This window comes from Rhyacophila brunnea, unplaced genomic scaffold (assembly GCF_057557595.1).
Source record: "Rhyacophila brunnea isolate RB1 unplaced genomic scaffold, BYU_Rbru_1.0 scaffold_4, whole genome shotgun sequence".
Classification (NCBI taxonomy): Eukaryota; Metazoa; Arthropoda; class Insecta; order Trichoptera; family Rhyacophilidae; genus Rhyacophila; species Rhyacophila brunnea.
In genome coordinates this window covers 6,991,071-7,010,602 of record NW_028233068.1, presented here as the reverse complement: position 1 = coordinate 7,010,602, position 19,532 = coordinate 6,991,071, and the positions used below count along the sequence as shown (strand labels likewise).

Here is a 19,532-nt window from a genome sequence, read left to right as displayed (position 1 = left end):
TAATATAAATTGATAATTTTGTTATTTTTAGACATTTTTTGATAACCATAGTATATTAATTAAAATAAAATACAATATGTAATAGTAAGCTCACTTTGTTTAATATTAATCATGACCGGTTTCGTCCACTTCAAAAAGACATTGTAACTGGCAAAGAATATGCAAAATTTTATATTAATCGTTTTATGCAGCTTAAGTACATACATACGGTTGTAATATGTTTTAATTGATTTATTTTTGAACAGAGAATTTTATTTATTTATTGTAGGATTCTTTACCAGTTGACAATGTCTTTATGTTTTATTTTGATTGATTCAATGTATTTCCACCAAGAATTTACAGTTAACACCATAAAAGAAGAAGAATGCCTTTTATTTAAGAATTAAAAACCAATGCCTATAAATTAAAAGCGAACTTATAACGGAAATAAAATCAGTATTAATAATAAAATATAGTGAATAAGTATAGCGCTTTATAAAATATAAACAGTTTGTACACGTGATTTACGTTTAACTATTTTCAGATCACAAGTTAAGTGTGTGTGTATGTATGTAAATCAGTGGCGAAGGGTGGAGGTAGGCTAATAAGATCCGCCATAAATAATGCTCAATAAACTTTGTCAGCCATACGTATTAGTTTTCATTAAAATAAGACTATAATTTATAGATGGTATTGGTTAGTTTTTTTAAATTCAATTAAACCCTGCAAACCAAGCCATAATAGATAATAGTCAAAAAAAGTATGATATCTAAAATTATGCAATTAAATCATACATAACTTTTTTATCTATTATGGTTTGGTTTAAGCAGGGCATAATAATTTAAAAATAATGAATCAACAATAGGTATGTGTAATATGTATTTTCAATCCAACGAAAACTAATAAGTATGAATGAAAAAGTGTGCATAATTTTGTCGTATCGCCAAATCGGCAGGGATTATTTGATTTTTAAAAACAAACCAATAAGTACCATCTGTAAATTGTATGTAGTCTTATTTCAATAAAAACAAATACGTGTGACTAACAAAGTTTATTGTGCACTATTTATGGCTGTTGGATGTTAACAGCCTACCTCCACCCTTCGCTACTGATGTAAATAAATAGTTTGGTTCTTATATAATGTACCTACTAATTGTTGAGATTGCATTGCAAAAAAAATCCCAATGTTTGTCACATGATCATTATTAAAAAATAATTTACTTTAAATAATGTGGATATATTTATGCATTTATTATATTATTTCTCGAATATCTACTATATTATCCACACGAGTACAAAATGTTTACAATTGCGGAGGTTGGGGTGTAATGATACCTCTAAATAAAAGCATGCTGAAACAATAATAAATGATAATACTGGCGAGATAAAACCATGATTTTTATAATAAAAAAAAAACCACTAATGTATCTACGGAAAACAATAAACACAACATCCAAAAAACCCACCACCAACACTGTGTATCTTTCGACTGGGAGTTCGTGGCACTACTGTGAAATAAATTTCATAAAATATGTTTTACAAAACAAATAATAGAAAAAAGAGAAGGCCGAATGATAAAATGATGATGATGAATACAATGATAAAAAAAATGCAATTTTAAATTTTTTTAAAAATTATTTTGTCATATTTCAAAAAGTTTTCCTTCAAGATGTATTAGATACATCTTCACTTTAGTACACTCACTGCCCAAAGAGTAATAGCGGATGTACACGTGCATGGATTTACTGGCAGTAAACTATCGTGACAATAACTGTTTACACGTAAAAATGCAGACTGTCTCTCCAATCTCATTCTTCAAAAGTGAGCGAGACGCGATGTTGTCATTTTATGGTACTATTTGACAGGTAGTGTAAAATAGGTTTACCTCGCGCAGGCGCAGATCGAAAAAATCCTCGATGCATGAAAATTAAGAAGCATCCAAACTTTTTTGATCCATGCATGCAAGCTTGTAACTGTATAATAATACATGTTTACCCATACATTTTCTTGTTGTGGCCGCGATAATACTTACTGTCAGCAGTAAATCCATGCACGTGTAAACGAAGTAAGTTAAATAATTAAAATTGAACACGTGTCCTTATTTAATTAACAATAAAAAACTTTAATAGAAAATCGTTTAAAAAAAATCACTCATTCAAATATCAACCCTGTAATATCTACACATTAAATAATATATTATTGTAAACTAGTAATAAAAAAATAAATATCAATTCTTCATGATTTCTCATTACAATTTTTTACCATCTTCGATAATAAGAAGCTATCATATTGGCATCCATACGGTGGGGCTTTGTATAAACAGATTTTTGTTTTTAACGAGTACTATTATAATAATATGTGAATTTACCAGACCGGGGATTCGAGCTCGGATCCCACGACATTATAAGCAGACGCGGTAACCGCTCGGTCATCGTGGGCGTTTAGTAATTAATATAATATCGACAATCTCGCTTCGAAAAATATCTCGGACCTCGGCTAAGTGCGAATTGGTAAACAGATTATTGTGTTACGTTTTCTGTCTGTTTAATCAACTTTATGATCGGCACAATATTACGTATTTTTCTTTTTGCTATCCAAATAATTTAAGGAATGTTCACTATTTTACGATATCAATATCTGTAACGCGTAAACATATTAAGTTTCTTAGTTAAAAGATAAACGCTAAAGGGGATGGAAATCGCTAACGATATTAAGATTCGTATCGAATATTTCATTTATTTAATTATTTTATTTATTCATTCGAATCGCATAATATTCACTAAAATCGGTAGGTAATCCATAAAGTTTAAATAATATTTATCTAACAAAAAAACTATTACCTACATTAACCGTTCCCAATATGTCCGTCCGAGGATAAAGACACGCGCGCCCATCAATACGCGAATAAATTATAAATAAAATGTAGTTAACTTAATTATTACAGTGCATCTATTCCATACACAAGACTGCTATCGGTGCCTATCGAGGGTAGTTTTCATATTTTGGTATTGAAGTGTTATAAGTTTTACAATAAGTTAGTTGTAATTGTTACAATAAGTGCTATGTTTTAACAGCACCTCTCTTGGCTGTTTAGACGGCTAACATATTGTAACAATTGAAGGATTGAAAGTCTATAGGGTCTAAGTGCCAAAAAATGTGAAACTGATATAACAAAAAAAAAAAGAATAAAACCAAACATATATTAAAACTTACAGTTTTATATTTTTACAAAGTTACAGAACAACATCAGTATAATATGATAAGTTTACATAATTTTAAAGATAAAATAAACAAAGGAAGAATAAAATATTTAAACATAGGCAATATTGAAACGTTCTATGTAGGGGCACATAGACCCCGCCCATATTTCAATGTATTTGTGTGACAAAAATAGTAGAGTTAGGAACTTAGACCGTTCAGAATATCGATAGGCTTGGCATATAGATTGTATTGAAGTAAAAAACTTGTTATAGAATTTTTTGGAACTTAGACCATTTATAGACTTTCAACCCTTCAATTATAATATCTCAATACAAACATATGATAAATTACCCCCGCTGGCTATAACCGCCGATAGCAGTCTTGTGTATAGAATAGATGCGCAGGAGTATTTCGTATAGAATAATAGTTTTGTCGTCCAGATTTGATTTCATACATATGGCAATATTAGCGTTTGGGCGAAAAGCAAAATACCTACCTATATACTCAAAATATTTTCCATTTTTATGTATATTATGTTATTATAAATCTGTTCGAATTCCTCACATTCATCTCATATACAGTTCACACACAAATACTTTGTAACGACATTTACATTTAGGGAGGATTTGTAACAAGGAATTGTGGATTAATCGATGATAAGGTGTTATATTGTGACGTACCTCTGAAGAATCGTTCTGGGGGCCGCCGGTGGTCTCCGTCACCTAATCACAAGGGAAAGACACAACACAACATGAGGAAAGGTGCACGGTCCGACTGCCGGCCGTGTAGTCGACATCTTTTAAGGGTCCGGCCACATTAGGGTGATTTAATTATAAATTACGTCACATTAATTTCTCAAGGGTTTCATCATAATATGCTCCGTGAGAGTGGATACAATAAGATATTATATTAGTAGTATGAAGTCACGTCGTCATGGCAACCATGGTAAATAAATCAATTCTAATTCCGTAAAATCGCGGTGATATAAGCTGAAGTAAAACAATCACAATCACTAATGTGGCACCGGGCCCCGAGATGGTCCACTTTTGAAAGTTCCACTACAGGGACGGGAGGTCGGAGTACAGGGAAACACGATCAGAAAATACTTAAAGGAATTACATAAGTATAACAATGAAAATCGTTTATTTGAGTCATAAATAAATTTAAAACCAATACAAATAAATAATGCTTTACACATATTGATAATACAGTATTGACAGTAAACTGAATAAGGTACTTATTATGATTTTCGAGCTAACACACATAAAAAGCTTCTAAAAGCTTTTGAACAAAGAAAACTCTTGTTTCAACAAGACATAATAATGTAACAGTGATAGTTAAAGTTATTCCAGATATTCTCCCGTAAAAAAACTTTCGATTGTACTCGTACAATAAAATTGTACGTATTTTCTGATCAGGGTTCCTCAAACATAAAAATACATATCGTGCAGGGTATTCATAAAACAAAAAACATAAAATATAAATAAACATAAAAAAAATCATAAGAGGCTTGTTTGGTTCTGAGAGACTTTTGCACTTGAAAACTTCGAAAGGTATTAAATAAAAAAATAAATAAAAGGAAAGATTATCGGAGCAAAGTTTTCCATACTCGCATATTATGAGGTGTGAAAAATTGGAGAACGAGAAAAACTGAGCGAAAATATCACAACTAGACGTCAAGTAAATCTATCATATTTCAGGCACCTATCCAGTAAATTGACGGATGTCTTCGTCTTGTAATGTGAATTTTTGTTCTCAAATGTTTTCTTTGAATTTATATTTATTTCGTTACGATTCTTAAATGATGAATGAATATTCCTACAAAAAATATCTAAATAACAATATGATTTATTCAATCATAATTTAGTACCTCAATGCAGCGGCGAAGGGTGGAGGTAGGCTGTTAAGATCTGACATAACCAGTGCACATTAAACTTTGTCAGTCATACGTATTTGTTTTTATTAAACTAAGATATAATCAAAAAAAATGATCAATTAAACCCTGCCTAAACCAAACCATAATAGTTTTGGTATGATTTGGGGGATCCCACAAAATTGTGCACACTTTTTCATTCATACTTATTTGTTTTCGTTGAATTAAGAATACATATTATTACACGTCATGTTGTTGGTCAGTTTTTTAAAATTGCTGCTTAAACCAAGCCATAATATATAAAAAATATTATTATATCTATAAAATATCAATTATGTATGATGTAATGTCATAATTATAGATATTTTATAGATAGACAAGTATTTTTTTACTATTATCTATTATGGCTTGGTTTTCGCAGGGTTTAATTGAATTTTAAAAACTAACCGATATCATCTGTGAATTGTAGTGTTGGTTCAGTGAAAACAAATACGTATAATTGACAAAGTTTAGTATGCACTATTTATATCGGATCTTAACAGCCTACCTCCACCCTTCGCCGCTGTCTCATTGTCATCGTATTAGTGAGATGAGGCAGACGTGGGCGCGCAGATGTTAGATAATTTGACTTGATTGTATCAAATTTCGTAAGAGGTTTTCCATTGCCGGTGTTTATAAATCTAATTAAAAACGCCTGTTATTATTTTAGTGGTAGCAGCTCATTCGGAAGCTAATTAGAAAGCAACCCTAAACCACCGCCCGGGGTCAAAGAACACCAACGCGGCCGACCCTCTTGAATATGAATGATAGCGTCGTACGCCCATACACTTACTTAAATACGAAGGTACCCCCCCACGAGAAGGAACCAACATAATTTGGTATCATGGAGAGAATCTGAGGAGCAAACATACAAAGTTCGCGATGCCAAAGTAGCGACCTTATTCCAATGTTCACGCTATTTCACAGTGATACTGAACTATGAAGTGGAAAGGCACTTTTGTAATAAGAATGTCGTTTCTGAGATTATTGAGTATTTTCTCGCGAGGATCACGGCCAAATTAACTCATAAAATAATTTGATTTCAAAGTCATTTAATAAATAAATAACACCAAAATATTATTTTTATCAAAATTAATCATTAAGATTGCAGACTCTTATCAACATTATGCCGGGTCCACACTGGCAACATGTCGCGCGACAACCTCTTGCTTAAGAAATTTTACGATAATTATCATACTTATCGTAAAATTTAACGAGGTTGTCGCGCGACATGTTGCCAGTGTGGACCCGGCATTAGGGAACGTAAAGTTAATTAATCGATTTTGGCCAGGTTTTGGAAGGTGTTTACTTAGAATTAGGTATATAGTTTCTACAAATTAACGGGAATGGGACAACAGGACGCCAGGACAATTGGACGCCGCACTGTAGTAGACACGTATACAGAATGTAGACGAGGAATTTTAATCAGTTTCTATCTACTACTTAGTAGTTTTAATTCATTCTACTCTTAACATAATGTTTTTTTATTGTGGATTGAGAATTACTATGCATAAGGCTTTGTATACAATAAAAAACTCTTTTTTCGTTGGAACTTAAACATATGCACGATTAAATTATTATTTACGTGTGCATATTTAAATTCTCACCAACTATTAAAGCACAATTATAATATAGTAAATATAAATAATAATATTAAATTTTGTTTTTAAAAGTATGTAAGCAGGTACCGAACGTCCATATAATTTCGAATTGCGTGGCGTCCAGTTGTCCCGGCGCCAAATCGTCCTAAACCCAAATTAACACACCTACGCCATTTTTCAAGTACTATATATATACATAGGTACTTAAATAGAGCTATCGATTCATTGAAATCCATTATTCCTCGTGGATTTTTTTCAATTTATGTTGTGTGCCTGATGCCCCTTTGGCCCTATTATAAATCATTTTATTCATTCGATTCGTAGACACGGTTACATTAAACGCAATTGGGTATATTCGTTCTGAAATTAACAAATTTGATACCTAGCAATGCAAAATATAACTTAATTTATGTCGTATTCGGAAATTTATACGTATGCAATTCGCCGTATCACACTTCACTGTGAAATGTTGTATCGGAAATATATAGCCGTATATTAAAGACCAACCTCTTTGTGTCGTATAGTACTGACATAAAATTCATGTCTACATAAAACACGGACCTTGTCAGTTTACACTGTACAGGAAGCCAGCAGCAAACACATTTTGAAAATAGCCGATATGTTGGATTATTTGTTAGGATAGGTTTTCATTCTTCAATTTTGACAAATGAAAATTGAATTAATGTTCATATTGAATCTAATAAAATTGGAGACCGTATAGTATACGGTCATCTCTTTCCGACAAGAAAGCTCACGGTGAATTATTTTACGTATAATTTACATGTAATCAATTTATGTTATATTCAGAAATATATTATGTTTTGTGTTGATTATATTTTGTTGTGCGCGTGGGCACTAAGCTTCGGCAAAACCAACGCTAATGACGTTATAGTTGACTTATCGAACGCATTTCATTGGTCACTTAATTTGATCACAGCTAACAATGATGTATGACCAGCCGAAATATAATCAAACTCAAAAAATGCATAGTTACTAACACAATACAGTATTTGTATGTCTATAACTCTATATAGTCCCAATAGTGAATAAAGGATAAAGTATGATATCCACGTTTATCGGTGGCACAAAAGTTGTCGATAACTGGCAACTCGAGCAGAGATATCCCGCAAAGCCACCGACGGGCGCGGACTCATTAAATCCGCTCGGAAACGAGTAAATAATTTACAAATTCGACCGAAAATCGATCATTAATTGAATTTCGCATCACGAGATTACGATCTGAAGGGTTAAGGGAAGATGGCATGCTTGCAAAGTTCAACAAGTTTCACTAAGTATTTCCTAAGAAAATATGTTCGATTCGAGCTGCACAAATGCCTTATCTTCAAACCCACCAGAATAAGCAATAGGCACGAGCCACTGGGGGGGGGGGGGATTTTTAATACGAAATTAAATAAGGGCTGGTCTACAGTGGTAACTTACTTACGTGTTTATCTCGGTTGACCTATTATTTACTGCACCTACTCTAATTAGTCGATCTATAGCTCATACCAGTGGCGAAGGGTGGAGGTAGGCTATTAAAATCCGCCATAAATGGTGCAGACTAAACTTTGTCAGTCATACGTAATTGTTTTCATTGAAATAAGACTACAATTTAGATATAGTGTTGTTTAGCTTTTAAAATTCAATTAAACCCTGCGACAACCAAGCCATAATAGATAATAAGTCAAAAAATACTCGTCTATCTATAAAATATCTAAAATTATGCAATTAAATCATATTTAACTTTTTATAGATAGAACAATATTTTTTATCTATTATAGTTTGGTTTAGGCAGGTCTTAATGAATTTCAAAGAATTAACCAAAAATTCGTGTAATATTGTATTCTATCCAACGAAAACAAATAAGTGTGAATGAAAAAGTGTGCACAATTTTGTCGTATTGCCCAAAATATACCAAAACTGTACGTATGACTAACAAAGTGTAATGTGCACTATTTATAGCGGAAATTAACAGCCTAGCCACACTCTTCGCTACTGGCTCATACTAATTGATAAATGTTACGTAATAAACATAATTAGTATGATAAAGCACTACTGACAATATATTCATTAAATTTTGTTCATGTGATTATAATTGACTATTTCTTTTATTCAACGAATAATTCACAAGATTTAAGAATGTACCATTCTAATTATTGAACATACATAATTTTGAAAAACACTTTCTGAGAAAATATATTATAACCAATAGAAAAAATCTTTTTTAAAAAAGTAAGCCACCCCAGCAGGGAATCGAACCCTGCATCTTCCGAGTTTTCCGCGCATTACCTCTATGCTACGCGGTGACATACTAATTGCGACAAATTTTAACTATTGGCCACTTTTAATACCCACTCATCAGCGCTCTTCTAAATCAAGCTACTTTGGCAATCGATTTTTGTTTATTGAATCAAAGTAGATACCTATTACTTCAATTACTAACCGACGTCGTGGATTTCTCCAATATTTTGTTATGATGTAACTTACTTGAACTTGCTAATATTTGATTTAGAAGAGCGCTGATGAGTTTGTCGCAATTAGTATGTCACCGCATAGCATAGAGGTAATGCGCGGATGGGGGGCGTAAACCCGGGAGATGCATGGTTCGATTCCCTGCCGGGGTGGCTTAATTGTTTCAAAAAAGATTTTTTCTATTGGTTATAATATATATTTTTTTTTTTAAAAGTGTTTTTCAAAATTATGTATGTAATGTAATTATGTTGATTCCAATGTAAAAAAAAATATACCAGGTAAATGTACTACTTACTACTGAGGTACTACTTGTGTGCAATGATAAAACTGCTACGAATGCCTTTTTATAAGGCAAGATTTATGGGAAGACGATTAATTTTATTCAAGGGTCGCTTTCCCCTAATTCAATCAATCCTGAAACCCTCCCATAGAATTTTCCTCTGTTTACTGCTATACCATCTACTCTACGTATTGTATGTGCGCAGTGCCGACCTACTTAGACTTCTAATCCACTGTTCCATGAAAGCCCATTAAATTACTTCAAAGAACACTCAGGTAGAGCGACATTGTAAATCTTTATTTTTTACAGGCTTTAACAAAATCATATCTGCCTACAAAGATCATTATTACGTATGTACAATATAATAAAAGAGAATAATAAAAAGAAACGATGAAATTGAGACATCTGGCGCGGAACAAAGGAAGCGTGCGATGCGGCCTCGTAACATTAAATTTGACGATCTCTGACAATTGTTTCTAAGAATAACGTTTATGGCAATGTGAGAGGAAGAGATAACAACAATATGACACAACGCCAGGGGAGAAAAACTCACACAGATACAATGTTATTCAGAAAAAATAACCCGTCATTAATTTCAAATTACTTTTAATATAATATGGGGACCGAATTAGAGACAACAACGCCTAAAAACCGTTCATATTATACACACTTATTGATGAACGAGTTTGAGATAATATATGTAGCGTAATATATTATAGCAAACCCAATTAATTTTTCTGTTCAGGTGATATGCAATAGGAATCACCGACGAAGTAGATACTAAGAATTGCAATTAGTATTCTCGATTTCGATCCTGAGTACAGATTACCATATTGTCACTAAAATACAGAGGTACTAAACAATGTTAATCCATACAATATTCATATGATTTTTTTATTATCATAATTGAGTACCCGTACATACGAAAATTATAGCGCCTATACACGTGCATGGATTTACTTTCACCAATAGTGTAGGTATATTTTAAACTATCGCGATAATAATTGTTTTCACGTAAAAGTGATTACTTTCTCTCCATTCTCATTCTCATTCTTTAAGCGTAAACGCGACGTGACGTTGTCATTGTATGGAGCTATTTGACAGATTCATAAATAATCAGTAAACGTCAAAATATTCTTTGAGGTGTAATTCGTATTTCTTCCGACAGGTTCGCCACCAACGTTCTACTGCGCATGCGCAGCAATTATTGCGGGAAAATTCTGAAGCTTCTTTGCAAGATAATACGTACTGTCAGCAGTAAATCCATACACGTGTAAACGTGGTATTATGCTTATTTGTCTTATTAATGTCTGCTAAATTTTATATAGGTAGGTCGCAAAAATAATATATAACAAATCCTTATTTTGCTATAAATAAGAAGTTAGGAGTTAAACTGCAATATGAACATAATTGTTATTTTTTTTACTTATAAACTTGTCACTCTCTTTCAGTTATATATTTTATAGTTCACGAACATACGCTATTTTTTATTTTACAAAAACAGCGAAATTAGGAAATCGAGCATGATCCCAAAATTACAAAGCTTGATCCTCGTAAGAAATCATGGCACATGAAAATGCGATTGATGTGAGCTTCATAATATCGAAATAATTGCTATCCTACTTGAATAATAGGTATGAAGACACTTTTTGATATAAACAGGTAGCCACTTAAATCAATCTAAACATCGCGGTATGCTGGTACCTACACCTTATCCCAAAAGCATGACAAAATGGTCAAATTTAAAATCTATTTATTGTAATAAGAATCAATAAATAATATGAACAAATAATTTAGGTACCTGTGTAATGTACGAATGTGTAGGGCGTATGCATACGTGGAGAGAATATAAATAAAACGTGGAAATTCATGAAAAAATAAATAAAAAATGAGTTTTTTTTACAGCGCGATCTGATTTAGTCATCTAGTGCATGGCACACATGAGAATAAATTGGTGATTTTGTGTATTATTCAGAAACCGCGAATACAGGCGAACAAGACAGTGGCTTTATTTGCAGTAAATCACGAGAAGATTTCCGACACTGTGTCGGCAGGCACAATGTCATATATCACCCATGACAAAACTCACAATGTGGACATTGCACGCACAATTTCGAATCTAATAATTAATATAATCTCGGCCACAAAATGACTGGAACACGATTATATGGGTAAACCTAAAACAGAGGTATTCAAACTGTGCGGCGCAGCTACCAGTGGCTGTTAGAAAAAAAGAGTTGCTGCAGGATCACAATGTTAGATCCTATTGTTTTGTTGCACGAGTTTTTTACCTCCAATGTTTCATATTCTTACAATAAAAAACCGTGTTTGAAATGCTATTGCAACAGGTCTCAGAAATACAGGAATATAATAATACGGAGAAGTACAAATAATTTCAAGAGAGGGGTGTATGTATTTTGATTCTATGATTTGAGAGCACGTTCACCTATCCCACTATTTGATATTATAGGGCGCCACGAGATGTAAAGTTTGAAAACCACTGAAGCGTTCCATTTCATAAAAAAATATTCACGGCTTATCAATAGGTAGGACCATTTTACAATTGCATAATTCACTTAACGAAAAGCGGATGACATCGAGAAGATAGTAGAATAATTTTAAAAAGAAATCCCCCTGTCATCTTGTGTATTAAGTAGAGGAAGAACTTACTGATTCTTCGGGCATTGTGGCCACGACGAAATCACTTTGAAATGGTATTAGTGGCATTTGAAACTAACGACACCAAAACCTAAATGAGTCACCTGTACTGTCACAAGAATCTGACATCATTCTACCTACCTTACATTCTTTCTATATACCCAGCAGTTTATATTTTCAAGTCTCTTATGTGAGAAAGCAGTTTAATAATGTATATTAATGATAATTTACATTTTCTGAGTTACAGTGTTACTGGATACTCATATTAGTAACTAGTGCGGTGACATTTCCCAGGAAATGTACGGGAAAATGTCCGAAATAATTGCAGGGATGTTGTGACAGTTCTTGGCACATAACAGAAAATATATCATTTATATCTCAACTGAAATAGCAGTAATTGGTTAATAATGAAACTGTTATAAAATAAGACACCAATTTATAATTTCAAGTATTATGGATCTGTAATTTTTTTTTATAAGAACGCAAATTGATATTTCACGCGAGGGTATGTAGATATCGTATGTATATTGTATTTATGTTTATTTTATAGACCAAGTATATCTATTCAAAAAAATAAATAACAAATAAACATTTTTTATGATAGTTACATTATTTGTCTATTAGTATGTAAGAAACCATTGGAAATTCAGATCTATTCACAAATGACAGAAAAGCATTCTAGTTGAATGGAATTTCCATTTGTGTCAGTATTTTATCGAAGCGGCAATCTGTACGAATTTAAAAACAAAAAATGTAAGTAGCATTTATTTGGAAAAACGACAATAATTGAAAATTAACTCGAAATATACACTTGATAATAATTACGATGAGTAGACACTTTTTTATCATTAAATCGTTTTGAATTCTTCCAGAACTTACATTGTAATATGATTTTCTTTATTGAAAATTGCCATAAAATAAGTAAGTAGTATAGTGTTTATTATGTAATTCAAATTAATATCTTTTGTGGTATATTCTAAACGGAACACTGTTTTTAACCAAACTTTTCCTGTGATAGAAACAATCCTGAAATTTTAACGGAACATCTTGTTTATTTTGTGGGGCAGGTAAATACATACGATCAACGATAGATTTAATGATAAAAAATAATACTAACTTAATTGATTATTTCGTAATTATTTTTAAAACATAACGCATAAAAATATGAGTGAATGAAGATCTTAATATCATCGCTGATTTTGGGTCCTTGAATTCTTATATCCTGCTTCGCATAAATATGTCGGACACCTAGTAAACAAAAGTTAAACAATAATACTCGTAGCTTGTTTTAACAAACTGTGGGGTACTCTTCTGATAAATTTGCGGAACACTGCAGTGTTCGGCGGGGCATAGTTTGTAAACCCCTGCTATAGGGCATCAATATTAATTGTTTGCCAATGATTTCGTGAATTTGCCTGATTTCTGCTAATTTTTCTTCGTAGAAGTGCTGTCATGTAACCATATCATTTTCAATACTAGTATACATAATAATTATAATTAGACTAAACAAGAAATTAGGAACTAACAGGAGCGGAAAACTATTTTTCACTTTTTAAAGAGACACGACGTCGGTCGCTTTTGATTACGACAGGAAATGTTGAATTAAAAAAAAACAGGAAAATAAATTCGAAGAGATTACGCATGGCTTAAAATGTTCACAGCGTAAGCGTTTTAAAATAGAAAACATAACATCATTATTATGATTGGTAATTATTATTGCATATTGTGTTGCAAGAGCCGAATAGGTGTTGTATGTAGATAAATTAATAATGGACAATAATTTGGGATTTTCGTCGTAGGCGAGAAACATATGATATTACAAACGTGTATAATTAATTATTATACTTAATCCTTTATTCACTATTGGAATTCATCAGGTTTTACGTTTAATATACAATAGACATATAAATAATACTGTATTGCGTTAGTAACCATCCATTTTTGAGTTTGAGGATATTTGGGTTGGTCATACCTATATCGTTGCTGTGATCAAATTAAGTGACCGATGAAATGCGTTTGATAAGCCAACTATATCGTCACCAGGGAAGGGATGGTTTTGTCGAAGTTTAGGGCACATATTTCTGCATATAACATAATATAAATTGGTTACATGTCGATTGTAAGTAAAACATTTCGCCGTGGCACAGTTCGCCGTGAGCTTTCTTATCGGAAAGAGATGACCGTGTCACCGTATACTATACCGTCCCCAATTTTATTAGATTCAATATGAACATTCAATTTTCATGGCTGATTTTGGCAAAATTCATGAATTCAAGAATGAGATCCTAACCTAATCTAACCTAACAGATAATCCAGTATATCGGCTATTTTAAAAAATTGTTTGCTGCTGGCTTCCTGTAAAGTGTAAACCGACAAGAACCGTGTTTTATTTAGACATAAATTTTATGACAGTACTATACGACCCAAAGAAGTTGGACGGTCTTTAATGTACGGCCATATATTACCGATACAACATTAAACGGTGAAGTATGATACGGCGAACTGCATACGTACAAGTTTCCGGACACGTGTAAAATTACAGTCGTCCAGTGAGAAAACTTACTTATTTTACAACGTTTTCTTAGGTCGTATTCTTATTTGTCCGGTACAAATCTTGCAATCGATTTTTAACCAACTTCCCGACCAGCTAGACATTTGAAACTTTTAGAATATGTCAGAACACGATGCCAATGCATTTTTTAATACTTTTAGCCATTTTTAAGTAGAATTAAATTCATTTTCAGTTAATTCTGTTATGCATGGAAATTATTTCGGAAGAAATCCGTAATCCAATCCACTATTATTGGTTGCTAGGTCCTAACAACTAAATTATTATTACATATGTGCGTTACTATGGAAATCAATATGAGTGTCAAAATGACATTTCAGTATTATTTCTATCAAATACAATTTTTTTTGATCGTTTAAGCTAGTCAAGTCAAGTTTATATGATTCAACAGAAAATTTAAAAACGTTGTATATAAAAAGTTATTTTTATCTTGTAATTATTTTTAATTGTGTTCATCGATGAGAATGTATTTAGAATGCAGTGCCTACTGGTACTTCCAAAATAAATAAAAACGTATCGTTGTCTTCATTTCCTCAGGTTTGTGTAGTTTTCAATTGGCAAGATAATCTAGTATTTAATATGTTGACTTCCTCATAATTATATTTTACATGACACCTACGACATTAAGCAAGCGATGTTGCAACGGCAAGCGGCAGGTGATAGACAACAAAATTTCAGTTTCAGAAAACTCCCTACATGGTTTTATGAAGGTATTTTCACATAGCACTATTTTCTTAGTCACCAAAAATAGGCAAAGTGCCACATGTGGCTCGCGAGGCGCTACCTTCGTATCACTGAGCTAGTGGATGCCAGTCAAAAATGTAGAAAAGCTACAATGTGGCTGGCAAACGCTATATAAATAAATATTTTCAAGGAAATACGAATAATATTGTCAGTCATACTAATTGAAAAACGACACAGCAGAATTGCTATTACATTTATATGCATCTCGAATGCAGTGGCGGACCAAACAATCGTCGGTAAATACCATAACAATTATAATAGATACGTAATTATTATTATATCGTACATCGTACTCTACAATATAAAAAAGATAAGCAAAGAACGGGAACGTTTTTGGAGGCGCCAAGATCCACACCGTATCGATTGTAGATCCTGTGAAGATTTATATAATATAATATATAATGTCTTCTCCGGCAGAGCAATAAACTAAACAGTCCGTTGGTCTGCTACTTTGTGGATTACGAGAAGGCCTCCAACTGTCCGCACTGCTCCTCTCTGAGGATACTGGAAACATACAGGATCAAATCCTGCATGAGAATAGCGAATGCTGTGAAGACACTGTTACGGAATGGTTCGGGATCACAACCGGAGTCAGGCAGGGTCGTATTCTTGCTCCGTTTATTTTCATCACCCTCTTTGACTTCATACTACAAAAGTCAATACCACCTGACCGACGTATAGATGTCACCCCTACGGTGAAGCTGTGCGACATGGTGTACGACGATCACGTTGTCCTATCGAAGAACTCAATCGAGGGTATTAAAGTTACAACCGACATGCTGCATAACAATTCGTCTCGCGTCGGTTTAAAAATCAACGCTATGCAAACTAAATGACGTTTGCATTCTGATGGTGTTGCTTTACGGTAGCGAGTCATGGCAACTTACGAAGGTTCAGAGCATGCGTATACTAAGCTTCGAGATTGTGACAGATATTAGGTGTGCGCTTGTATAACTTTAGGAGCAACGAGGAAATATGAAGGTGAACCGAGCAACCTCACATTATGCTGAGAGTGGACGTCGTTGGAGCTAGCTCTACCACGTGCTCTGGGTGCCTCAAAAGAATTTCAACCTGACTTATTCTTCAAGCCAACGGATCCCAGCGTCCTGGAAGGCCGCTAAATACCAGAGTGTATACGGTTGAGCTACTGGTTGCTAACATTACTTCGTAAGAAGAAATAAGGACATGGACTCTTAGAGAAGCCGTGTGGTGTCTATATGCCCCAAACAAGGGGTTTTTTGCCAACTAAAGTCACATACAAAAACTTTTAGACAACGTTTTCTTTATACCTAAGTAATCCACTTGGTACAAGGCGGCTCTCGTTGTGCAGTGCGTAAGTCGCTGGCCTTCCACCCGATAGTTCTGGGTTTGACACAATATTTATGTGTTTTTCTCAAAGCCTTGTGTTTGTGATTGTTAAAAATGACTAACAACCACCTTGTACGAAAAAGCAAGGACATGGTTATTAATAATTCAAAAAAAAAAAAAAAAAACATTTGGTACTTGCTGCGCCATGGAATGGAGGACGGTATCAAATTTAAATGTATATGAATAAAATTAATAAATTAGTTCATACACTGACATACCATTTATCTTAAATATTAGGACGCCAATGTTATGGCACAAGATTTAAAATAATAAACAGTTTGTTGGAATGCGAGTACGAAGTAGCGAGAGGTGAATGAGAGGTGAGAAGGGAGTCGGGACATTGAGGCATCATCAATCACGGGGCGGAGCGAACCTTGGCAATACCACTTACGACTTGTGACTAGGAGTAGACACTGACATTAGCAATGCAATAACACTTGTGAAATAATGCCAAACTTTTGCTCCAGGGGGCCCGCTCTTGTGCAAACTGGAATAACTCTACAAGTTCTGAGCCTACTAGCCACACCCGGCTTATCGTTTTTTTTAATTCGTGCAAATAACCGCTTTGGCAAAGTATTTCTGCTGATTTTTATTCGATTTGATGAATTCGAGCATTCTAATGCGTACAGGTCATGTTTTTGTAGAAATAACGTATAAATACACCCAATGAAAAACCTTGTTGTCATAACAAGTAATTTAACAAAAACTAACACCCTGTGTAATATCCTACAATAATAATAATTTGCATTTGCATTTCATAATTGTATACGCCTGATTTCCCAGCATAATATCATAACACAACATTCATAAATATTCAAAAAAACATATAAAGTACATTGTATAGTTATATTCAGGGAACTCAGAAATGATGGTAACTGAAATACCTAACGGGTAAGGAGAAGCAGGCAACCGATATCGAGTGAGTATACGGGATAAATTTAAACACGTGTCAAGAATACGTCATACGTCGAATACTGACAACTGCTCTCGGTTTATGCATTGACGCTCAATTAATATTGGTGTTTTACACATAGTATCGCACGTCTATAATTCATTTTCGTTGGACAGTCACACGTTCAAAACCCTGCGTGAAAAATTACTGTATTGGTAGATATATAGCCGTCTATCGGAATTCTATTTATTATCTGTTCTGTGTATACGCCTGATTTTCCAGCACAATATTCATAAATATTCAAAAAAACATATTAAGTACATTGTATATTTATCTTGAATGATCTGTCTATCTGTAATGCAGCGCGCACACTCGCTATGTCTGTCAAATGTAACACAGCTAACAATAAGCTGTCTCTCTCTAACGTACGTAAATTTGCATGCGAAAGAGTTTGCGTGAATGTTGCGCGATCGCATAAATAGAACGAATACCCACATTGCATCCTTCTCATGCGAACTGCACATCAATCGCTTTTTACGTACTTATATGCATTTCGCTCACACGCTTATTAACCAATACCTACCAATCCATATTGAAATTTAGCTATGGAAATTGATTTGTTTATCTTATGATATAAAAATAGTTATTATAATTAACTATTTTTTTTCTATTCAACGAATAATTCACAAGATTTATGAATCTAATTATTGAACATACATCATTTTGAAAACATTTCTGAGAAAAAATATATTATAACCAACAGAAAAAAAACGTTTTTGAAAAGAGTAAGTCACCCAGAAGATATCGAACCTGCATCTCTCGGGTTTCGCGCCGATGCACATATACCACTATGCTATAGGCGCCATACTTAATTGCGACAATTTTTAACTAATGGCTCTTAATACTCTCTGAAGCGCTTTCCAAATTGAGTTACTATTGGTGATCGGCTTTTTTATTTTAAATCAAAGTAGGTATTATTTAAATTACTAACCGACGTCACGGATCACTCCAAGATTTTTTATTGTAACTTACTTGAACTTGCTAATAATTTTTAATTAACTATATTTTTATTCAACGAATAATTCACAAGATTTCAGAAAGTAACATTCTTAAATTGGTTATAATAAATTTTCTCAGAAGTGTTTTCAAAATTATGTATGTTCAAAAATAGTATTATTTAGCGAATCAACAATAATGTTGACAGAAATGTGGCAGTTAATATTTATTACTTGATACATCATGTCAAAAATAAATTAGCGGGTGTAGAAATATTTTCACAATTTACTCGTATATTATATTTATATATTATATCCAAGCGGAATAATAATAAGGTTTTAAGTATATTTTCAGTCGGTTAAAATGATGCCGATGTTGTGTAAATGTAATTAAAATAAATATAGTAGTGAGAAATAGGCCCGTTTCAGACGGGACACCGGTGTCGCGCTCGTATACAATAAGGAGGCCTTTGTATTCGAATAAAGGGATCTTTGTATTATGTTTATGAACGGCCCTAGACTTAATAAGTCAACGCGTGTCCGGTACACTTTTCCGTCGCTACATTCTAAAGCCGCCGATACACTTGTTTTCATAACCGCAGCCAGTTTTATGTTCTAATTTACAACGCGAAATTATGCATTGACTCATTAGGTCTTGTGCGTTCCTATATTGTATCGGGCGCGACACGGTTGTCCCGTCTGAAACGGGCCTAGCTTTGGTGACTGGATACTTAATTTAAACCGGCGGCAACGATCCTTCGTTCTTTTGTTTGTTCGAGCTGATATATTACAGGTGTTGCGACAAAGAAAGCAAATAAATTAAACGAATCTAGAGACCATTTAACATCACGCTGTTAAAAT

General features: G+C 33.3%; 1 protein-coding gene across 2 annotated transcripts in view; it reads right to left on the bottom strand.

Annotated features, from left to right (window-relative positions):
• Positions 1–19,532, bottom strand: part of LOC147066763 (heterogeneous nuclear ribonucleoprotein L-like) — a 651,714-nt gene that overhangs the window by 8,617 nt on the left and 623,565 nt on the right. The window contains exon 7 of one of the 2 annotated variants that reach the window (XM_085954180.1): positions 3,861–3,902. The exons of the other annotated variant lie outside the window; for it this stretch is intronic. Coding sequence (XP_085810306.1) covers positions 3,861–3,902 — 42 coding nt within the window. The remainder of the gene's footprint in view (positions 1–3,860; positions 3,903–19,532) is intronic. 2 annotated transcript variants of the gene reach the window in all.